Genomic DNA, 23423 nt, shown 5'->3' with positions numbered 1-23423 from the left:
ATATAGTCAGAGCGATGGCATCGTCTGTAGACCTGTTGGACCGGTATGTAAACTGCATAGGCTCCAGGGTGGGGGGCAGCGAGGAGCAGATGAATGATTTGACTAGCCGCTCGAAGCACTTCATGATGACAGAGGTCAGTGCTATCGGGCGATAGTCATTCAAACATGTGACCATGGTGTTCTTGGGCACAGGGATAATGGTGGTCCTCTTGAAGCAGGTGGGGAGTACAGACAGGTTAAGGGAGAGGTTGAAGATGTCACTGAAGACCCTTGCCAGCTGGTCAGCGCAGCCCATGAGGTCCCTACCTGAAATGCCGTCTGGGCCAGGTGCCTTGCGAGGGTTCATCTTCTTAAAGCACAGCCTCACCTCGGCTACAGTTAGTGTCGGCACACCACTGGCCTGGCCTTCAGGTAGCTCCACTGCAGGGGGGTCACTGTCCCTCTCAAAGCGAACGTAGAAGGAATTCAGCTCGTCTGGCAGTAGGACAGGGGACTGGGTCTCATTGTAGCCTCTCCCTTTGTAGTCTTTAATGGCTTTATGTCCACTCCACATGCGCCTGGGGTCAGAGCCATGGTAGCTGGACTCCACTTTGGTCCTGTAAGCCCTTTTCGCTGCTTTGATAGCCTTCAGAAGGTCGTATCTGGCCTTCCTGTACTCATCAGGGTCCCCAGAGTGAAAGGCGACAGTGCTTGCTCTCAGCTTAGCACGGACCGCGGCATCAACCCAGGGCTTCTGATTTGGGAAAGACCGGACAACCTTCTTGGGGACAACGTCACCTATGCAGTGTTGGATGTAGCTGGAAACAGTGTCTGAGTATTTGTTAATGTCCCCATCTGCTGCCTCCTTGAACATCAGCCAGTCAGTGGTGTCAAAGCAGTCCTGGAGGGTCGCCACACACCTGTCACTCCATAGGTGAACTGACCTCTCAACCGGTTTGACCTGTTCTGGCTTTTGTTCATATGCGGGGAGGAGAAAAATTGAGGTGTGATCAGCCTTCCCAAAAGCAGGGCGGGGGCGAGGTTTGTAGGTGCCCTTGAATGCTGTATAACAATGGTCAAGGATCTGGTCTCCACGTGTGAAGAAGTCAATGTGCTGATAGTACTTGGGCAGGACTTTCTTCATGTTGGCTCTATAACAACACAGACCTAATCAATAGATTAATTACCCGCGTACACCATGGCCAGTTTGAAGCTCCATAGCTGTATGTTATTTCTTCTAATTTTACAGTTCGGAGTCCTGTGATTATCGTTGACTAGTCTTCCAAGAGAACCATCTTCCTTTGAGGCATCAATGCTAAAATGGGTGAAGGGGAAAAAAATATTACATTGAGTTTCCAATATAACATCTGTAAAATATATATTAGTCTGTCAATAAGGTTCCCAAAACCTACCACCATTGTTTCCCATTCCAGTCAAAATCAAACAGGTAAGTATTTTCTGTGACATTATATACAGTTTGTCTTGTTTGGCTCTCCTCTTGGGAAAGTAACTCTCCACGATATTCCAGAATGAAGCATCCTTTGTCAATGTGCATGTTAGCAAACACACTTCTTCCTGTGATAGAGTTGGCATGGTGTTAAATGTTAGGAATTTAATTTAATTTTAATCTAATTATAGGTCATGAAAACTTCTTCCAACATCTTGTCAGTCTAACATGAGTGTTCAATCCTGGGGCCTGTACTACGAATAAAGATCAACATGCTCTGGATTACTTTCAGTTACCCGGCTACGCGAAGCCTAACAATCGCAATCACAATAAACCTTGCTACGACGGCAGTTATCAATTCTCTAACTCAACCCAGATCTTTCCAATCTAGGGACATGCGCGTTCACATAAAGGGGCGGTGTTTGCACCGTATGTCCAATCGCAAACATGGACGAAACAAGAGCCGCATATTTCACGCAGGAGGAGCAGACAATAATCTTACAAACTTTGTCTACTCCTCCTGCGTGAAATATTGTAGTCCAAGCATATCAGGAATACAGACATATAATATAGGCAAAATTCAACAAAGTCTCTGCTGCCAAGCTGGCAGAAAACAGCAGACGCTGTAAATGTGTATGCTACATGACTTATTGAATATGTGACCATAATTACACGTGTGCATTCCACAACGTTGAACTTTTGTTGCTGTGTTATTTTACTTGCAACCCTGCAGTGGCAAACGATTGTGGGAGCAAATAAAATATAAAAAATATAGCTGCAAGCAGCGATGTGGGTTCCTCCTCAAAATGGCTAAATATTATAAAATGTACAAGTAAAACAACTTCATGTTTGGCCAATAACAATAGGCTGAATGGGGATTTGAACTCATGCTTAAGGTTACAAATCGGCCTCTCTATCCTCTCTGCTACACTGCTACACACCAACTGTTGAGATTTTAAGAATAGAAAGGGCAGAGTATTACCTTTGGTCAGCTTTGGGACAAAGGTTAAGAAACTGTCTACATTTCAATGTCAAATTGCATAAAATTGCACATGGTACTACTTCAGAATGATGTAATCTCAAAGACAATAAGGTTTGAAAAACCCTCAATTTGATTTATTGACACAAAGATATTGAGGCAATGTGGACATTTACATAAATACAACCCTTTCAGCCATTTTGTATTGCGTTTCTTATTCCATTTCACCCTATGTAAAGACACATCTGCCCACACACAACTTCCATCCATGCTGTTTTCCTCTTTCCCAGCACAGGTCATGCCAAGTGAGAAATGCTGCGGCAGCCACATGAGATGAGGGGTAGTCCAAAAGCATGCCTCCGACAATTGACACATTTTCCCCAAGATGGCTGAATAACAGCAGATACTGTAACTCTTCTTGAGTTAATCTCTTTCCAGAATCTCAGTCAATGCACAAGTAACAATAGTCATGTGGGCAACCAGGCTAAGGCAGAGCTCATGTTCAGCTCCTAGCGAGAATAGCTTATGGCAGTACAGCAGCCGACTCTCTGGTCCTATTAAAATACACAACATGCACAATCAGGGTGACCAACAAGATTATATGAACTGATAAACAATAATATTACAAACATGTAACTGAACAAAAACAACAACTGAAATCCCTCGCACGGCTGTTGTAACCGCACAATTCAAACTCACGATCTAAAGGTCTCAGAGTGCTCAAATATTCACCATCATTCAAGAGTAGTGTACTTTCACAAACCCAATCATTGATTCTAGCTTAAAATGTGTAAAAATAGGACTTACCGAACATGGCTGCCTCCAACACGGCTATCATGCATTTCCAGTTGAAAACAACAATGGCCACCAACATTTTTTTAATATTTGTAACGGCGAGCTGCGATTGGAAGCGAAATAAAACAGGAGCTAAAGACCAAGGGTGGGGGCTTGGTCAGCACACCATTTCCAGAAAGGATGTGTGTGCGTCTCGCCAAGCTAGCGCGTGTCAAGTAGTGTGACCACCTGTCCCTCTTTGCGCTGTATTGTATCGCACAGCATTTTCAATATGCGACATGCAGCACATGGGGTGCAAATGGTGTGCGACAAAACGCAAAGCGGGACAGGTGGTCACCCTAGTGTCAAGGGGCAGGATAAGTTTGAGAATTTGGAGCGCGCGCACTCTGGAGCATTTCACTTGAATTCAATCATATATTGACATACCAAGGTGAAATTGTTTATGGTACTTCAGAGTGATGTTGTCTTGAACCCTATTAGGTTTGAAAAACAATCAGTCAAAATTATATTAGATTTATTAACACAAAGATATTGAGGCAATGTGTACATTTACATAAATCTATGGTTCATGAGAAGAAGGGTTTTAAAGGAAAATTGATAAGTCTGACAATATGGGTCCTTGAGGCTTTTTTGTTCCCCATGAGAAATAAGGCATGTATACCATTTCTCAGGCATTTTGGAGTAATGGGGCGCTGGGGAAATCACGTAGACTTTGGGCGAGTTTTAAAGCGCCACCTATGGGCGCACATGGGCCACTAGCCGTCTGGGAGTAATGAGTGACCTGTTGTATCATTGGGCCAAATTGGAAAAATCGGGTCCAGGACTTTTTGAGCTATTGGGCCATTTAGCGGAGAAAAATAATTATAATAAGAATACTAACAAAAACAATAGGTTTCCTCCTACCGGAGCAACCCTAATAATAATGATAAAACTAACAATAACAATAGCAGCTTCGCTGCTTGGCCCCTAATAATAAGAATACGTAGAACACTTAAGGTGGCTTCGCCGCTTTGCGGCTTGGCCACCAATAACATTACAAACATCTAACTGAACAAACACAACAACTGAAATCCCTTGCATGGCTGTTGTAACCGTACTATTTTCCACAAGTCTTTGCCTATTTGACATACCTTACTGCATGCTGGGTACCCAAGGGGCGCTGATGCTGATTATCTAGCTGTGCTCCAACTGTAATTTGAGTATTAGCTTTGGTCAGCTTTAGGACAAAGGTTAAGAAACGTTTGACATGTCAAGGTGAAATTGCACATGGTATATCAGAATGATGTCATCCTGTTTAACTAAACAGATAATCAAAACTATGACAGGCCAAAAGACTGCAGCTGGATTTGAACCTGTGACCTTGCTCCTTGCAGTGCACTGTGTTAGCCTACTCCACTAAAGCTGGGGAACAATCGTTCGTTTGAGGGGGGAAGAACGGGGAGAAGGGAGGGGAAAGAAAAATTGAGGAAAAAGGTCCCCATTCATAGTTTAAACATTTTTAACCCGTTACGTTTAAGAAAATTGGAAAAAACACCCGAAATTACAAATTTCACAGAGTTTGGGGAAGATGTAGAATGGAACCAAAGTTCAGCGGTTCGCGTCCCACCAACGGCACCTTTGACTATTTCTAATAAACAACCACTTGAGTCTCCAAGTGTGTATGTTATCAAAATGCAACAACTAATTAAAACTATATACACAGGGGAAATTAACTATATCTAAACAATGTAAACCATATACAAAGGCCCAGCAGCAGGGCGAGGGGCAATGATGGTAGAATGGGGCATGATAGGGATGGGAGTGGGGGCCTCCAAGGGTTGCTGAAGGCACAGGGAAGAGCTGCCTCTGGGTTGCCAGCCTGGGTCAGACCGCTGTAGCTGGTGCTGTGGCTGCACATGTTGCCCGCCTCTTGGTCTTTGCTTGCCCTGCTGTGCTCTGCGGCAGGTGGTAGGTGTGGGCTGCTCCCTGGGGTTGAGGTGGAGCAACAGCAGGGCGGATGTTGGCAGGCGGGAGAGGCTCGGCAGCCACAGTTAGAGGACCTGGCAAGTTAATGCCCTACTGCAGCACAGCCAGATGCTGCCTCTTCACCCTGCGGTTGTACTACTGGGAGAGGGTCGACTGGTTCACTTGCACCAGCTGCAGGGTGGTGCCCTGCATGATGGCCCCATTGCCCAGGATGAGCTGTCAGACCTTGCGGTAGTCCTGCAGGATCCACCTGGACATGCTGCTCTTCCCCTGCTTCCTGGGACTCTTGTGGATGTCCGAGAGCCGGACAAAGATGGCCTCCACAAGGCGGCAGCAGTCTGGCCACTGAGCAGGCGAACCAGTGGACCCCAGGACACACCTCTCCACACTCTCCACACCTTGCGTGAACTCCACCTTTTTTTTGTGGCGGAACCTTCCCTTGATCAGCCTGTCCAGGTGCCGCGCAGCAAACACGACCCTCTGCTTGTCATAATCCAGCAGGTCTTGCCACAGCCCTAAAATGTTGCTGACCTAAGAAGGAAAGAACATATATTTTATATGTTTATATGTTATACATATATAAACAAATATCTGTTGTGCAATGAATGTCTTGCTGACCTGCTGGTTATTGAGGGTCATGTTGGTCTGATGCCTCAGCTCCACTAAGCACACTGCCAGTCTATCCACCCGATCCATGCCTGGCATGCCATGCTCGTCCACAGCCTGAAACATTGAACAATGAGACAGTGCTGAGGCAGAAAGATGTGCTGGGCCTCACAGAGGTTGTTGCTGGGCTGGAGCGGGAAGATGTCCAAATGGAGGCTTTGTAGGGAGTGGATGGGGGCTTTGAGAACGGTGATTCGGTCCTCACAAAAGCCATGGCAGGGCTTGATGGTGTTCTGGGCCTCACAGAGGCCATAGGGGAACCTAAGCCAGGTGGGGTGGTCCTCACAGAGGCCGTAGGTGAGCTGGCAGTGGCCTGGGTGTCTCCTGTCATGGTGGGTGGACTGGACAGAAAAGAGAGAGAGAGAGGGAGAAGGAGGGGGGGAAGCATTTGTAAAAAGTAGAGCTCAATGTAATCAAATCAAGCTCTTAAGATTTAGGTTTGCTCATATTAACCTATAAATATATATTTACATATAATCATATTTACCCTTGCTTTCCTAACCACATTCACATTGGGCTTTGCAGCAGCACCATGTGAGCCTCCAAATCGTGGTTTAGAAAACTGTGGCGACAATTAGAGACATTTATCAAAGGAATACATTGTAAACCTGAAATGCTCTTCCATTTTGCCATCATCATATGTAATCAGTGGTTGTCCATATTTGAAAGCTTGTATGACAATAATAATATTGAAATACTCACCATGGACAAATTCAGTGTGGGCCGTGGTGGGACATGGGCTGAGGCAGAGATAGAGGCCGTTCCCAGTGGGGGAGGGGCAGCACAGGTAGAGGTCTCTGCCACAGTTTGTCCAGTGGTTGGCTGGATTAAGGACAGAGAGATCCATGTCAGACATCACATTACTGAGCACATCACAAAGTGATTATTTTAGTGTTTTGGTGTCAAGAAGTCTCATTCACATTACCTTTGGGTTATGAAAGCCATAAGTACACTGCTGTGTCCCACCAAACAGCATTCTTTGGCCACGTAACTGTAACGGACACGGAACTCAATCTGTTCCAAATAAAACAAACACATTTTTTTAAGAAAACAACCCAATAGAAATGGAGCGTTTTGACAAATCATCTTCTATTGGTGACTAAACATGACATTGACACTGAAGTTGCTGTTCATTATCCTTATCAAGGTCCCATACTGTGACTGGTATTTCTAGCAATTTAGTAATCTTTATAGGCCATCAGAAAAAAAAATCAGTAATCTTTTGGTCATTTTACATACCTTTTGAAAGAAGTCATACCACCTCTTCTGTATTGGGGCTGGCCTGTTGCCTGCATCGGCAGGCCAAACCCCAGAGCTGGCAAACCTCCTCAAACGGGACATCCATTCCCCATCCATCATACTTTTGTGGCTTTTTGAACTCGACATCTACAAGGTAAAAGGAACGATTTTTCACACTAGTACAATAACATGTATTTATTGTTATAATTAGCTTTTTAACATATCAAATATTTAGCTAGCTACTATTTATTATTATTATTTAAAAAAAAATCTGGGTCACTATTACCACAAGTGAAAAAGTTCTATTTATTTCGTTTTGTCCCCAGTGACATCTATAATAAATAACAGGTTAAATATTGATTTTCTAGTCTGAATAACATCTGTCGCTGCTGTAACCTATTAGCAATCCCTTTAAAAAGTAGCTAGCGTTAAATGACAGCCAATACTACCTGAGGAAATCTACTACATGACAAACTCTGAAATGACAAACTCTAATATTTGTGATATTACTTGTCATTGACCCGATGAATGATAACATGTATTGAAATGTCAAACGGATTATTTTTTTGATTAGCTATGTATGTATTTAGCTTTGCGGTGCGGTACTGCAAACAATTGGAAATAGCGTATCCTGCAATGAATGAACTGACGCGACTAACTGTCACTCATCTCACAACTTTGGCGGGGGTCTCTGGGGTCGTGGACGCCGTTGCTATGGCTCAGCTCGGTGTGACGTAATTGGAGATGTACGTGTTCCGATTGGCTCAATCGGCCTGACAGTTGGACAGGGTGAGAATCAGATTGGCCCTCAAACCTAGAACCGAGGTAGCTGATAGCCAGTCGAATGTGCTCCGGGTGCCGCAAAAGCTATTCTCAGTGTTGAGAACCATTGTGGTCGGTTACTGTATAGAAAAGTAAGCTATTTGTTCTTTGGCAAGCATTATAAGATTTGGCTGAAGTTGACACAGCTGTAATTCAGTGACCTTTTGAGATATCGAGGCAGGGGCAGACAGGCAGGGCAGGGCAGGGCAGGCCAGCTGGATGAAGCTGTCTTGGGGGCAGGGCTAGGCCTGTTGCGATAGTCAATATATTGATTTATCGCACGGTATATGGAAATGAACGCAATAATTTTTGGTGCTGATATATTGCAACTGATCGTTTTTATAACAAATAATGATTACATTAATTTTTAAATAAGAACGAATGTCACCAACATTTTAGTCGATCCCGATGCCTCAGTCATCTTCTCTGCTTTCTGTGTCGAAAGCGTAGGCGGGACTAGCGTCTCCACACACAGAGCGGACACCGACAGGTGAAGAGAAGGCGTGAACTCACTGTGTTATAAAGTGTTCTATTTCGTGACATCTACAGCTAGTTAGGAAGAACAAGTTAAAATGGACTTGGTTTCAAAGCCGCAATCTTCAGCTCCGGTGTTTGTTAGCACAACATCATACTGTCCTTATAGGCGGTTGCAATGAGCATATGGTCGAAACAGCACCTCTTTCCAGGTTCAGCTTCCTAGCAAATCCTGCTTGCAATTGTCCAAGGTTGTCAAAACAGTCTTGGGTGAAATGTTCAGAGCAAATGAATGATTGAGTGTCGAACTTCGTCGGGATCTTCTCATAAGACAACAGCAGCCATGCCTGTTGAATGTTTGGCTCCTTGGGAAGACTGTGAGTGTTAGCCTTCCCTGTACAGCCTGGAATACAGCATTTACGACCGTGGTCCATTTTCAATATCCTTGTTATAATTCAAAATGTTCTTCTTTGTAATTCCTTATAAGTAGCTTACACAAAGCAGCGCGCAGCTAAACTAGTATCGGAGATAGACGCTACCTCGGGCTGGTCTGGATGTAAATTCGGGGGCGTGACAAAGATACAGACCAGAGCCAATAAGAGGGCGATCACCGGTCCTACGTAGGACCGATAGCTTTGTTGAAAAGCTAGCGTTTTACAGCCAAATGTTTTCTTTTTGAGATTTGAATAGGAAAGAGGTGTCAATGGACTTTGATATTCACGGTATGTTCATTTTACCCACCGAACTGTCGTTATTCAACTATGACAAGGTAAAATCGGTTTTGCAGTCAATTGCCCCTTTAAGACGAATGAGATGAGAGCCAATTAACGTCAACGAGCCGGTGTTGTCGCCCAACTGGTTACCACGCTAACTGGTTCCCCAGCTGTGCGTTCACGCATCAGTCTTCCTCCATCACCACATTCGTCACAAATTCACAAACATGCTACTGGCGATTTTCAAGTCGGATCTCATATTTGCTGCGGCGAATATGAAAGTATGAAAGTATAGGTTACGTGCGCACTACATTACATCCATTCACAACAAAATAAATGGAGACAAAATAAAACATTTGCGTGATCGCATGAAGTGGGATTCGATCGCACTAGAGCAAAAACGCACTCCACATGGCAGTCTGTTGCCTTACACTGAGAGCTATTTAGCTCACAAAATATTACCAAATTGGTACGTATTTATTAACTACGTTGGCCTTCAGGTAACATCTTGTTTTGGCTTCTTCTAAAACAACTGGTTCCCATAGACACTACCCGAATTTAGGCTACTAATCACGTATTTGGGGTTGTTTCGAGCCAATAGCCGTATTTTCCATGACATCACAGCTCCTTCTAACACCACATATTAAACATTTATACAAGAACGTCGCTGCTAACCCAGATAATACGATCAAAATAGCCTACGCGTTTTTTTGTTGTGAATGGATGTAATTTAGTGCACACGTAACCTATACTTTCATACTTTCATATTCGCCGCAGCAAATATGAGATCCGACTTGAAAATCGCCAGTAGCATGTTTGTGAATTTGTGACGAATCTGGTGATGGAGGAAGACTGATGCGTGAACGCACAGCTGGGGAACCAGTTAGCGTGGTAACCAGTTGGGCGACAACACCGGTATGTCAACTTTGTTTAAAACAAGTGGAAACGAATAGAGGCAACTAACCTAACATCTCACCTAGCAATACATAACTGTCTATCCCACCCAGTTTTTCAACCTGTGAACAACAACTGCAGCTGGAGCTGGAAAGGGGTCTTCCATACAGTTCTGTTACAGATGCCTTTTCCCGACAGTGCAAATGTAAACGTGACAGGGCGAAATGGTGCACACTCACGGATAGCGTAACTCGCTATATAGACAAAGAGATGCAGCCATTAAACACGGTAAAAATACAGCATTTACAAATATGCTGCAAACTTTTGACAAACACAGGGCTGCCAACTCTCACGCATTGGCCGTGAGACACACGCAATTCAACCATTTCACACGCTCTCACGCCACACCTCTCAAGCAGAAAAAGTAAACACCAACCAAGTAGCCCTGTTAACGTTATAAACAGTAAAGTATGATGGAGCGAAGCGACAGACAAACTCGCCTTGGGGGGGGGGGGCTGTCATTATGTAATCAGTGGCATAAAATGGACTGAAAAATTACAATTACAATAATATCGTTTATCGCAATTTATTTTGGTGCAATATATCGCACAAGAAAAAGTAGTTATCGTGACAGCCCTAGGCAGGGCTGAAGAGAAGCTGTCGAGGTAGAGAGGGGTAGAGGGGTAGTCCAGCAAAGGGTCTGTGTTGCTACAGCATCCTCTGTTGCATCCTCTGTTACACTCAACATTCTCTCTTGTTGCTCTCAGCATGGTCTGTTGCACTCAGTTGAGCAGGCCTCTGCGTGACCTTTAAAAGTGAAGAAAGGGTCCATGTCAGTGGTGAAAAATGAAACTTTTTACATCTACACTTGATGCAGACTTCAGTTTTGACTGTGAAATGCAGTGGCAATACTTGAATGGAAATGCGTTCGAAACCCATGCAAAGTCACTCAAAACACAGGCTCTAACAATAGTATTTAGCTCTAAACTGGTCAATATATGCACATCTGACAAAATACCAGCTCAACCTTTGCCTGAAAACAGTGATTCTAACTGTCAGAGACCTTTAAATAGGCTGACTGAGTGAAACTAGCCTGGCTAACGTAGGTCGCTGTATCAGGCAAATGACGAATGAAATAGGCTTGTTTTGAAAGATCCTATATACTGGTTATCTTCAGCAGAATCTTTTCTACAAAAAGCATGCCCTTCCTGACGTTTTAGAAGTTGAACTGAGTGAAAGACAATAAGTTGGCATGACATGAACAGATTCAAACTTCTGGGATCAATTACGCTTTAGCGAAATTTTAGTAAATTACATATAACGCCTATTTCGTACTGTAGTAGGGTAAACAACGAGATACAAAGTCATTTTCATCAAAACGAGCCGTCCGGCAACCTGAAGAAATAACATTGGTCTCTACGAGCAGCCGGCAGTAAGACGAGCGCTTAGGGACTGTCTACAAACGACAACAGCGAAAAGAGATACAACAAAAATATTTATTAATTTAATGTTTAAACAAGGTAGTATTTCCAAACGTACCTCAATTACAACTTGTCTCCTGGCAGTTGTACTACAGCACTTACTTTTCAAAAATAAGCATAATCCCAATTTTGGGGAATATTTTTTGCCAAAAACGTTTAATAGTTTTATCATTAAATACATTTGTGTCTTTAAACTTTCCTCACTCATAACTACTCTTCTGCCAGTTGTACTACAGCACTTACATTTCAAAAATAGGCACAATCCTATTTTTTTAGAATATTTTTTGCAAAAAAACGTTTAATAGTTTTATCATTAAATACAGTTGTGTCTTTAAACTTTACTCAACCAGAACTACTCTTCTGCTGGTTGTACTACACCACTTACATTTCAAAACTAGGCATAATCCTATTTTGGGGTAATATTTTTTGCCAAAAACGTTTATTAGTTTATCATTTAAATACAGTTGTGTCTTTAAACTTTCCTCACACATAACTACTCTTCTGATGGTTGTACTACAGCACTTACTTTTCAAAAATAGGCATAATCCTCATTTATGGGAATAATGTTTCCCAAAAACGTTTAAAAGTTTCATAATTAAATAGAGTTGTGTCTCAAAACTTTACTCACATATAACTAGTCTTCTGTTGGTTGTACTGCAGCACCTACTTTTCAAAAAAAGGCATATGCATAATTTTAGGGAATATTTATTGCTAAAAACATGTAATACTTTAATACTTACAAAGAGTCATGTCTCCAAAAATAATCCACACATAATTAGTCTTAGTCTCATAATTAATTCTTCAAGCAGATGAAAACATTGCCTTGTAATGAGAAACAAACTATTTCATTGTTGTCAAGTAGCAATAGTCCCTGAAGTTTAGTATTTTTTGTGTAAGCAGTGTATTTTTGCCTGGATGTGCACACACTGAAAGTTCAAGTATTTTATTGTCAGATGCACAGAACAATACAGGGTCAGACTGGGCACTGACATTCGTAGGACAAGACAACACGAAGCAACCTGGCATAACATAACATACACAAGTACACAGAACATCTATAATAACAGATCATCTATAATAACATGAAATATAGTAATCCCCCTAATATACAAACAATATACAATATTCAATACACTATACTAAACCTCTAAATACACATAATACACATAATAACCTATACTAACCTTAAAAACCTATACTAACCTAATCAGAATCAGAAAGGGATTTATTCGCCATGAAAGTTTGCACACACAAGGAATTTGAGTTGGCAGGAAGGTGCATACAATAAACATATAGAAATCTTAAATGTAAATGTGGTCTGACTACACTAAAGGTACATAAACTAGCAATACTAAGTGGAATATAATTGAAATAAAATATACAATAAAATAAAATATAAGTTGCTGTAATTTACAATATAAAATACAAATATTACAGGAGATACAAATGGTACAGATACAGTATTGTTATTTAGTGCAAAATGCAAATTGTTTTATGACGTGACCTTCTGCCAGAGAGGAGTGACTGAAACAAGGAGTGTCCAGGGTGGGTCGGCCACAATCTTCTTCGGTCGGCTCAGGGTCCTCGAGGTGTGCAGGTCCTCGAGGGAAGGCAGATTGCAGCCAATCACCATCTCCGCAGTGCGGATGATACGCTGCAGCCTGCTCTTGTCCTTGGCAGTGGCAGCAGCGTACCAGATGGGGATGGACGTACATCCTCTGTTGTGCTTTCTTGGCGAGGGAGCTGATTTTCAGTTCCCACTTGAGGTCCTGGGAGAGGATAGTGCCTAAGAAGTGGAAGGACTCCACAGTGTTGACTGGGGAGTCACACAGGGTGATGGGAGTGAGTGGGGCTGTGTTCTTCCTGAAGTCCACAACCGTCTCCACTGTCTTGAGAGCATTGAGCTCTAGGTTGTTCTGGCTGCACCAGGTCACCAGGTTGTCCGCTTCCCACCTATAATCAGACTCGTCTCCACCAGAAATATGCCCATAAGGGTGGTGTCGTCCGCACACTTGAGGAGTTTGACGAACGGATGACTGGAGGTGCAGCTGTTGGTGTACAGGGAGAAGAGCAGAGGAGAAAGGATACAGCCCTGAGAAGATCGGGTGCTGATGGACCGGGAATCAGACACTTGTGTTCCCAGCTTAACGCACTGCTTCCTGTCAGACAGGAAGTCTGTGATCCACCTGCAGGTGGAATCAGGTACGTTCAGCTTGGAGAGCTTGTCCTGAAGCAGAGCGGGGATGATGGTATTAAAGGCAAAGCTGAAGTCCACAAACAGGATCCTGGCGTAGGATGCTGGGGAGTCCAGGTGCTGTAGGGTGAAGTGGAGGGCCATGTTAACTGCATCGTCCACAGACCTGTTGGCTCTGTAGGAAAACTACAGGGGATCCAGTAGAGGGACTGTGATGGATTTAAGGTGTGCCAGCACCAGGCGCTCGAAAGACTTCATTACTACAGAAGTCTGGGTGACGGGTCTGTAGTCATTACAATACATTTACATTTTACATTTAGTCATTTAGCAGACGCTGTTATCCAGAGCGATTTACAGCAAGTACAGGGACAATACCCCCGAGGCAAGTAGGGTGAAGTGCCTTGCCCAAGGACACAACGTCATTTGGCACGGCCGGGAATCAATCTAGCAACCTTCAGATTACTAGCCCGATTCCCTAACCGCTCAGCCATCTGACTCCCTCATTAAGTCCTGTTGGCCTTGGCTTTTTGGGCACAGGCATGATGGTGGGGGACTTGAGACAGGCTGGCACATGGCATGTCTCCAGGAAGTTAAAGATGTAGGTGAACACCAGAGACAGCTGGTTAGCGCAGATCTTGAGGGTGGCTGGAGAGACAGAGTCCGGCCCGTTTTGCGGGGGTTCTGTCTCTTTTGTTCACTCCTCTCTCCTGAATGGATAATAATATTAAACTTTTTTGAAAAAATATTCCCCCAAATTGAAATTAAGATTTTTGAAACGTAAATGCTGTAGTACAACCACCATAATAAGATTTATGTGTGAGGAAAGTTTAAAGACACAACTGTATTTATATAGAAAACTATTAAACATTTTTGGCAAAAAATATTCCCCCAAATTGGGATTATGCTTATTTTTGAAAAGTAAGTGCTGTAGTACAACCAGCAAAAGAGTAGTTATAATATAATTGAGGTACGTTTGGAAATACTACATTACATTAATAAATATTGTTGTTGTATCTCTTTTCGCTGTGGTCGTTTGTAGACAGTCCCTAAGCGCTCGTCTTACTGCCGGCTGCTCGTAGAGACCAATGTTATTTCTTCAGGTTGCCAGACGGCTCGTTTTGATGAAAATGAATTTGTAGCTCGTTGTTTACCTTACTACAGTACGAAATAGGTGTTATTTGTGATTTAATAACATTTCGCTAAAGAGTAACTGATCCCGGAAGTTTCAATCTGTGAATGTCATGCCAACTTTACCGAATTTTACAAGTTCGACCAATGTTAGCTCAGCATGGTTAGTGGCTGTATTACATTGATGAATTACTTTGCAGGAAAAACAGCACCCTGAACCTACAGATGTAGAGCAGGTTGATAATGAATCAGCATCAGGGGTTCCGGTGAGATGTTGAATTGTCCATTTTGGTAAGGATTCCATTAAATTGCAGTTTTTAAGGGATGTTTAGACATTGTTATCATTCACACTTATACTTGTAGGTAGTAAAAAGGTGCTATCAATTTGGGATGCCCAAATATAATTCATTATTTCAAAGCTCAGAAATCCAGTACAGATGATGTAGGCTCCATAATTTTTTGTATTTATTGGTGGGGGGGGGGGGGGGGCAGTGTCCCTACCAAAGGTGAGACCAAACCTACGCCCTTGTTAAACAACATATAATGTATCTAAAATGTCTTCCCATCACCAGAGTGTATTAAGAATATATTGTGTAAACCCCTTACTGTTTTATCCATCTGTTGAGCTGAAAATTGCCTGGATTTGGAGCAGCAGCCACACCTGTCCTCCCACTGGGGTAATACACAAAGCCAGCTGCCAATTACTCTTCTGGATGCATCAAGCCATGTTAACACGGCTTTCCTTTATCAAAGTTACCAAACAAAGCTTAATTATCACCTGAGGTACATTGTACTGTTTGTCTCTAGATTATGTTCTGTTACTGCTTTTTATGGCGTCAAATGAAAGACAATAATATTTTGCGTCTATCTTTTTTGGCATCTGTAGAATTTGTAAATAGGTTTTGCATCTGTAAAAAAAGTGTTGGTCAAAAAGATTTTGCATGTACAAACCGTTTTTACACAATAAGTATTCACAACCAAAACCTTTTTACAGATGCAAAGAATATTTTTACAGATGCAAAAAAATATTTATACCGATAAAAAAACATTTTTACAGCTAAATATTATTGTCTCTTATACGGTATCAAAAATAACAACAGGCTGAGCAGTATTGTAGAGTGTAGAGTTACCTTTACTGTAATTATGTAACTGGCTAATTGAGAGGTACAGTATCAGCAAAGCTGCATCCATTAGGTTTATGTGGAGTGGAAAAATAAATGACATCACAGCACATTGGTGTGAGTTCAGCTGGCTGAGTTGTCATTGATCCACAATTTCCCCTTGGGAGGGAATAAAGTATCTACCTACTTAAGTAGGCATATCTACCTACCTGTCCCAATCTAGGGAGCAAAGATGATTTAAGAGTCAACCTTAAAGTGAGACCCATTTATCAGTTTGAAATTGAGGTTGAATGTCTAATGTAGATGTTGACAACTATTTTTACACGTAAACAGTTCATGCTCCTAAAAAAAATTAGAAATATCAATTCAAAATTCCCATTCTAGGCTGTGTAATTGTTCCTAGATGGTTTCAAATAGTGATACATTTTTTTAAGGAACAACAAGGTGGATTAAAATTCTTGAAAATCTTTGGTTTGGACAAATGCAGAAACAGCTGAGAACTAAGACTATAGAACACACCCTTTGCAGAATAAACATGATCCATTCTGTAATAATATACAGGATCTCATGTCAGAAACATTGAATCTATTAGAAGAATCCTTTAATTTGTTTCTTGTTTTAAGGACAGGAATTTGGTACAAGGACATGCTGGAACAAGTTTTGCCTACATTAACAAATAGAGCTATTGGAATTATATTTGCATGCATTTGATTATTTAATGTGGTGCTGTGCTTTGTTTGTCTAAATTTGCATCTATTTGTCTAGTCAATGTAGAGGCTACCCATGGGACATAGCTTTGGAAGATAAGAGGTCCTGAGTCTCTGAATCACACAAGAGATAGGTTTCAGTTAAACATGCAAACCCGGTGTCTCTGTAAATTATGAGACCATTAACATGCTAACAGATGCTACTGTTGCAGTCTGTTCTTTTGAAAGACAGCAGTCTGATCTCTAAAACCTCACCCCAGGTTCCTCTGTTAAACCTTGCAATCTCGTCAGTATACCTTACTTGTTCTCACCTGCACTTTGCAGAACTGGTGCTGTGAGTCACAGAGTAATATTCAACATGGTTATCTGAGAAAGATAACCCATACATGACAGTTAAGTATCTTCCCTAACTAAAACATAAAATGTTTCCTTTGAATAATAGCTGAGTAAGGCATGAAGACACAAAGACAATGAAAATGAATGAGATACATTTAATTTCAGTGAGATACATTTAATTTCACTGGGACTGTTAAGTTATTGCCATGAAAAGTACTATATATTTAGCAAAAGAGCAGAAAAGAGTCCACACATGTTATGCCCATGAACAAAAACACACCCACACACAGACACCATTTTTGACTGAAAATAAAATGTCAGTGAAGAAAAACGAATTTAATAATTCCACGTTGTAATTTCCTCCCTGGAAACCCATAAGTGATCTGTTCTGCTCAACCCATGGCTCTGATATGGCTGTAAATGAGTAATATACCTCATGTCTCTAGAGAAGCAGAGGGTCAGGCTCCGAGGCATTACCGCAGTGGCCATATTATGCAGACATTTTGTGCCATGGCATTGGCTATGAATCAGTGTTTATCATACATTTATTGATTTTCCAGGTAGAGTATCAGCACATCCTAACAACAAGAAACCAGGTGCATGGCATTTAATGGCAAGATAACTTTTAGCCAATAACAAAATGCATTAACGGTATTTGTGATCGTCTGTCGCCATCTACTGGACTCCACATGTAATTTTAGTAGTTTGTAGTTTTCAGTATTATGGTGTTATTCATTATGTTGGTGTAGCCTATATGACGCCGAAAAATATGCGTGAAAAAAAGATAAGGGCTATTTTGTAAGTATTACAATCTAACACTGAAATTGCATTTGATATAGGCCTATATCCGTCTGCTTATTCGGCATGCCAGGACGTTAAATCGAGAACACCTTGTCTTAAACAATGGAAAATCATGTGGTTCCTTGTCACATGACGGTAAACAGGAACTGATACAATAAAACTATTTAGCAAATGAGTTCTACATAACCGAAAGCTGATTTTAGCGGTAAGGATGGAATTTAGCACTGTTTAGATTGTTGCTCGACTGTTGCTAGTTAAAACATGATTTTAACGATCACGCGAATGTGACAGTTGACCTGATTGATAATGAACTGCTAGCCTACATGTTGTCGTCGAGAAAGACATCCTGTTTGCATTCCTGGTAAGCTACATGGCTGAACAACAGAAGTGGGTTTTGGTTCCTTTTCAGAGCCCTTTCTTTCCTGACAGGAGTGTGCAGAAAGGCTTTTCCTGGATCTTCCGCCATGGTGGATTTCCTAGCAGAGAACAACTTGTGCGGCCAAGCCGTTCTCAGGATTGTGTCTCGAGGAAATGCAATCATCGCGGAGCTCCTTCGATTGTCTGAGTTCATCCCAACAGTCTTTAGACTCAAGGACAAGAGTGATCAGCAAAAATATGGAGACATCATATGTGATTTCAGCTACTTCAAGGTGAGATGGGATGAGTCCCAGAAGAGTAGGCTACTACATTTGTTGAGTTTTGCAATATTGATCATATCAATATCAGCGTCCATGCAAAATTGTTTTGGGTTGATAAAACAACTCGTTACCCGGGGCATAGCCTATTTTAAAAAAAATACCCGAATGTAGCCTACTAATCGCATATTTGGGTTTCCTCGAGGCTACAGCTATTAGTGTTGCACGGTATAGCCTACCGGTACTGGCTACCGTACCACAGTAGCCTACTAGCTTTTTAGAAACGGTTAGGGTTAGGGTGTACTTTGCCTAACCCTGTACTTTTATTAGTGAATCAGGCAGTCGAACCTCAGCGATAAAATTGTAGTCAGTGTCTTAAAGAAAAGCGGACCTGCGTGCAGGGGCGGGGTCCGTGTACGTGAGTTTAATTAGGGTTCCTCCGTCAGGAGGACCTTATTGTAATTGTTGGTATTATTATTATTATTATTGTAATTTATCTCATGAACACATTGGTAAAAAGTTTTAAAATTTGGCATATTGATACAACATGCCACAACTACGGCCCAAACACAGACTGGCCCACATCAGACCATAGGGGGCGCCACAGGCGACGCCCAAATGTCCACTTTTCAGAGTGGTTGCATTTCCACCCCATTGCTCCAATTCTTCTGAAACTTGGCGTGCATGCCTCATTTTTCATGAGGAACTAAAAAGCCTCAAGGACCCATAAGGTCCGCCATGATGGATTTTCCTGTACAGCGATAATTTCAAAATTCCTCTTCTCTTGAACCAAAGGTCTAATTGACTTGGAATTTGGTACACATATGTATCATTGACGTATTGAAAAATGTTACTTAAGGCAGTTGAATCAAGTACAAAATGGCTGAAAGGGGTGTATTTATGTAAATTTCCACATTAACTCAATATGTTTGTGTCACTAAATCAAATGTCATTTTCAATGATGGTTTTCAAACCTAATAGGCTTTAAGGTGACATCACTCTGACGTACCGTACACAATTTCACCTTGGTATGTCAAAATATGATGGAATTAGAGCTGTTTCAACTTTTGCTTACCACAGGAGAAACAGCTTACTTTTTTAGACAGTAACTGAACGGGAAAATACTCAACACTGAGATTAGCTCACTGGGCTAGGACGGCGACCTGCAAAGAATAAGGTTGTAGGATCGAATCCAGCCACAGTCATTTAGCCCATCTTAAATTTGAATATCTGTTTAGTTAAACAGGATGACATCGTTCTGAAGTATCATGCGCAATTTCACCTTGATATGTCAAAAGATCATTGAATTACAGCTGTTTAAACTTGGGCCGAATCGAACAGTCCATGCTGCAGGAGAAACGGCTTCCTTTTTTGATACAGAAACTATCAGCCTTGCAGGTAGCTCAGTGGGTTGAAACGTTGTACTGCAAAGCATAAGGTTACAGGTTTGAATCCAAGCAGTCTTTTGGCCTGGAATAATTTTGATTACTTGTTTAGTTAAACTGGCAGACATCATTCTGAAATACCATGCACAATTTCATGCAATTAAACAGTTTCTTAAACTTTGTCCCAAAGCTGACAAAAAACTAATACTCATATCACGTAGTCGGAGCACTGCTAGATTATCAGCGTCAGATCCCTTGGGTACCCAGCATGCAGTGCGGCATGTCCAAAAACGCAAAGACTTGTGGAAAATAGTTTGGTTACAACAGCCTTGCGAGGGATTTCATTTGTTGTGTTCGTTCAATTAGATGTTTGTAATGTTATTTTTGGTTAGGTAATATAATCTTGTTGGTCACCCTGATTGTGTATGTTGTGTAGTTTAATGGGACCAGAGAGTCGGCTGCTAAACCGTTACAGGCTATTCTTGCAAGAAGCTGAATATGAATGCTGCCCTAGCCCAGTTTCCCACATGACTTTAGTTAGTTGTGCATTGACTGAGAGTCTGGAATTGTTTTTGGACAAACATTAAGTCGTTTTGCTCTCTTGTTGTCCAAGTCTCGATCTTCTGCAGTGTACATGTTTATAATATTTTGCCATTTTGCGGAGGAACCCGCATCGCTGCTTGCAGCTATATTTCCTTATATCATTATACATTTACATGTATTCATTTAGCAGACGCTTTTATCCAAAGCGACTTCCAAGAGAGAGCTTTACAAAAGAGCATAGGTCACTGATCATAACAACGAGACTGTCCCAAACATTGCAAGTAGCCAAAACATGAAGCATACATTGTGAAAAAGCTAAACAAGTGCCAAAAGAGAAGACCCATAAGAGCATGCAGTTATACAAGTTACAAATTAAAACAACATGAACCACAAAAGTGCAGGACTGTACCTGTAGAAGAACAATCAACAGTAAAATATTACACAGCGAGTACAAGACTTAGCTTTGTTATATCTAACCTAAAAGAGCAATGAGTCACTTTAATAAGAGTCATTGTGATCCTGGAGGAAACTAACTAACAAGTCCAGCCAAGCATTCTTAAGTGCCGTTGTACTCCCGGAACAAGTGCGTCTTGAGCCTTTTCTTGAAGGTGGGGAGACAGTCAGTGTCCTTGATGGAGGTGGGGAGCTAGTTCAACCATTGGGGGGCCAGGCAGGAGAAGAGCTTGTGTTGGGACCGGGCAGTCTTGAGCGGTGGGACCACCAGGCGGTTGTCTGAAGAAGACCGTAGGTGACGGGTGGGGGTGTAAGGCTGCAGGAGAGACTTGATGTAAACAGGTGCAGTCCCGTTCACTGCTCGGAAGGTCAGTACCAGGGTCTTGAATCTGATATGGGCGTTGATGGGTAGCCAGTGGAGAGAGATGAGGAGCGGGGTAACATGGGAGCGTCTGGGTAGATTGTAGACCAGCGGGCCGCTGCGTTCTGAATCCTCTGAAGAGGGCGGATTGCACATGCTGGGAGACCAGCGAGCAGCGAGTTGCAATAGTCCAACTTGGAGAGGACCAGTGCTTGGACTAGCAGCTGGGTGGAGTGCTCAGTGGAGTGCTCAGTGGAGTGCTCAGTGGAGTGCTCAGTGGAGTGCTCAGTGGAGTGCTCAGTGGAGTGCTCAGTGGAGTGCTCAGTGGAGTGTTCAGACTGGTATTATAACGGAACACGCATGAATACGTAAAACGTTTGTGTGTCCGTTTTTTCGTTTTTCTGCAAAAACGGAAAAATGGATTTTGACGTGTTATTTTGTTTTTCTCGTTTTTTAAACACAAACCATAAAACAACTTTATATTTGGATTTTTCTCACGTGGGTGGAGGTAAGCGTGAAATGCCTGTCATTGGCCAAATGTGTCTTCAGCACTACCTGTTCCTTCAAAGTAAAAGTTTCCCCCATCTAACTCGATTAGCCTAATATGGGTTATCTATCAGTTACATTTTAGGGCCTTACTGGGTCACTCAAAGATATTGACCTTTTTATTCCTTAGACCAGTGGTCACCAATCCTGTTGCAGGAGAGCTCCCTTTGTGTATAGGTTTCACTCCACACGGCCTTAGCTGCCGTTAGTGAGTGGTTGCACAACTAACTAGCACACACATGGTGTACTTTTCTCTGTTCCTTTGGGATGCAACATTCAAGTACCATACAAAGTCAAATACATTTCAACACCTAACTGCACCTTCTCTTTCTGCATGAAATACTGTATCTTAAATATATCCAGATACACGTGTTAGTTATACTACATTCATTTAAGAACTCTGAATACCAAACAAACATTCATGCACTTAAACTTTATAAAAAATGTCATTTCTGAAGAAGGGTCATTTCGGGGTTTCAAATAAATTTTATTACAGACAAATGCAAAAGGGCAACATGGCGTTAAACTTGGAGCTTTTTTATATACAAACTGTATATGTCAACACTTAATAGGGCAACAAGGAACAGAGAAAAGTACACTTAGGGCTGTCACGATAACTACTTTTTCTTGTGCGATATATTGCACCAAAATTAATTGCGATAAATGATATTATTGCACACACGTCGATTGTAATTTTCAGTCCATTTTATGACAGGGCTACTTGGTTGGCATTGCCTTTTCAGCTTGACATATAGGCCTACAAGGTGGTGTGAGAGCGTGTGAAATGGTTAAAATGCGTGTGTCTCACGGCCAATGCTTGAGGGTTGGAAGCCCTGTGTTTGGCAAAAGTTTGCAGCATATTTGTAAATGTTGGTTTTTGCACCATGTTTAATGGCTGCATCTCGTTGGCTATATAGCGAGTTACGCATTCCGTGAGTGTGCGCCCGAGTTTCGCGCTGTCACGTTTACATTTGCACTAGTATCGGGAAAAGGCATCTGTAACAGAATTGTATGGAAGACCCCTTTCCAGCTCCAGCTGTTTTGCACAGGTTGAAAAACTGGGTGGCATAGTTATATATTGCTAGGTGAGATGTTAGGTTAGTTGCCTCTTTACTTTTCCACTGTTTTTAAACAAAGTCGACATACTGGCTCGTTCACGTTAATTGTCTCTCATCTCATCAGAATCAGAATGGGATTTATTCGCCATGAAAGTTTGCACAGACAAGGAATTTGCTTTGGCAGGAAGGTGCATACAGTAAACATATAGGAATCTTAAATTTAAATATGTGGTCTAACTATACTAAGGATACATAAACTAGCAGTACTAAGTGGAATACAATTAAAATAAAATATACAATAAAGTAGAATATAAGTTGCCAATATACAATATAAAATACAAATATTACAGGAGTTGAGTGTAGTGCAAAACGTTTTTAAGGACATTCAGTCAGTGTAAGCTTTGGTCTTGTTGAGGAGGCCAACAGCGGAAGGGAAGAAACTGTTTGTATGGCGTGAGGTTTTGGTCCTGATGGACCGCAGCCTTCTGCCAGAGGGGAGGGACTGAAACAGGAATGTACAGGGTGGGAGGAGTCAGCCACAATCTTCTTCGCCCGTCTCACGGTCCTCGAGGTGTGCAGGTCCTCGAGGGAAGGCAGATTGCAGCCAATCACCTTCTCTGCAGTGCGGATGATACGCTGCAGCCTGCTCTTGTCCTTGGCAGTGGCAGCAGCGTACCAGGTGGTGATGGAGGAGGTGAGGA

General features: G+C 42.1%; 2 protein-coding genes and 1 pseudogene across 6 annotated transcripts in view; 1 reads left to right on the top strand and 2 right to left on the bottom strand.

Moving 5' to 3' along the window:
- Nucleotides 1-2537: 2537 nt before the first annotated feature.
- LOC146300642 (uncharacterized) lies at nt 2538-8877 on the bottom strand. 3 transcript variants are annotated; one of them, XM_084669296.1, is made up of 7 exons: nt 8285-8877; nt 7071-7217; nt 6757-6845; nt 6534-6653; nt 6319-6393; nt 5784-6172; nt 2538-5696 (listed from the first exon to the last, which is right to left on the bottom strand). In XM_084669296.1, exons 3-6 carry the CDS (start codon nt 6805-6807, stop codon nt 5828-5830), a joined length of 591 nt encoding a protein of 196 aa, XP_084525422.1. In that variant the 5' UTR covers nt 6808-6845; nt 7071-7217; nt 8285-8877; the 3' UTR covers nt 2538-5696; nt 5784-5827. The 3 variants fall into 3 exon arrangements, with proteins under 3 accessions (XP_084525422.1, XP_084525428.1, XP_084525414.1); XM_084669302.1 differs by having other exon boundaries at nt 8569-8877; XM_084669288.1 differs by lacking the exon at nt 8285-8877 and having other exon boundaries at nt 7071-7741.
- Nucleotides 8878-11389: 2512 nt separating this feature from the next.
- On the bottom strand, nt 11390-18207 carry LOC146300641 (uncharacterized; annotated as a pseudogene).
- washc5 (WASH complex subunit 5) overlaps nt 17810-23423 on the top strand; it is a 93295-nt gene continuing 87681 nt past the window's right edge. Inside the window, exons 1-2 of one of the 3 annotated variants that reach the window (XM_084704079.1) lie at nt 17810-17946; nt 18171-18391. In XM_084704079.1, coding sequence (XP_084560205.1) covers nt 18206-18391 — 186 coding nt within the window. In that variant the 5' untranslated portion in view covers nt 17810-17946; nt 18171-18205. Of the gene's footprint in view, nt 17947-18081; nt 18103-18150; nt 18392-23423 lie in introns of those variants that run through there. The other 2 variants (XM_084704071.1, XM_084704088.1) reach the window with 2 other exon arrangements.

The sequence above is a fragment of the Hypomesus nipponensis genome, chromosome 2 (assembly GCF_054491055.1).
Source record: "Hypomesus nipponensis isolate SF chromosome 2, ASM5449105v1, whole genome shotgun sequence".
NCBI lineage: Eukaryota > Metazoa > Chordata > Actinopteri > Osmeriformes > Osmeridae > Hypomesus > Hypomesus nipponensis.
Note: the sequence above shows the minus strand (reverse complement) of the source record. Positions and strands in the feature narration are given on the sequence as shown.

Excerpts from the sequence above, each read along its gene's own strand:
- LOC146300642 (XM_084669296.1), bottom strand. The coding sequence starts at position 6,807 with ATGCTGTTTGGTGGGACACAGCAGTGTACTTATGGCTTTCATAACCCA. Across the intron at positions 6,654-6,756 it reads ATGGCTTTCATAACCCAAAG|CCAACCACTGGACAAACTGT; the intron begins GTAATGTGAATG and ends TCCTTAATCCAG. Across the intron at positions 6,173-6,318 it reads ATGTGGTTAGGAAAGCAAGG|TCCACCCACCATGACAGGAG; the intron begins GTAAATATGATT and ends TTTTCTGTCCAG.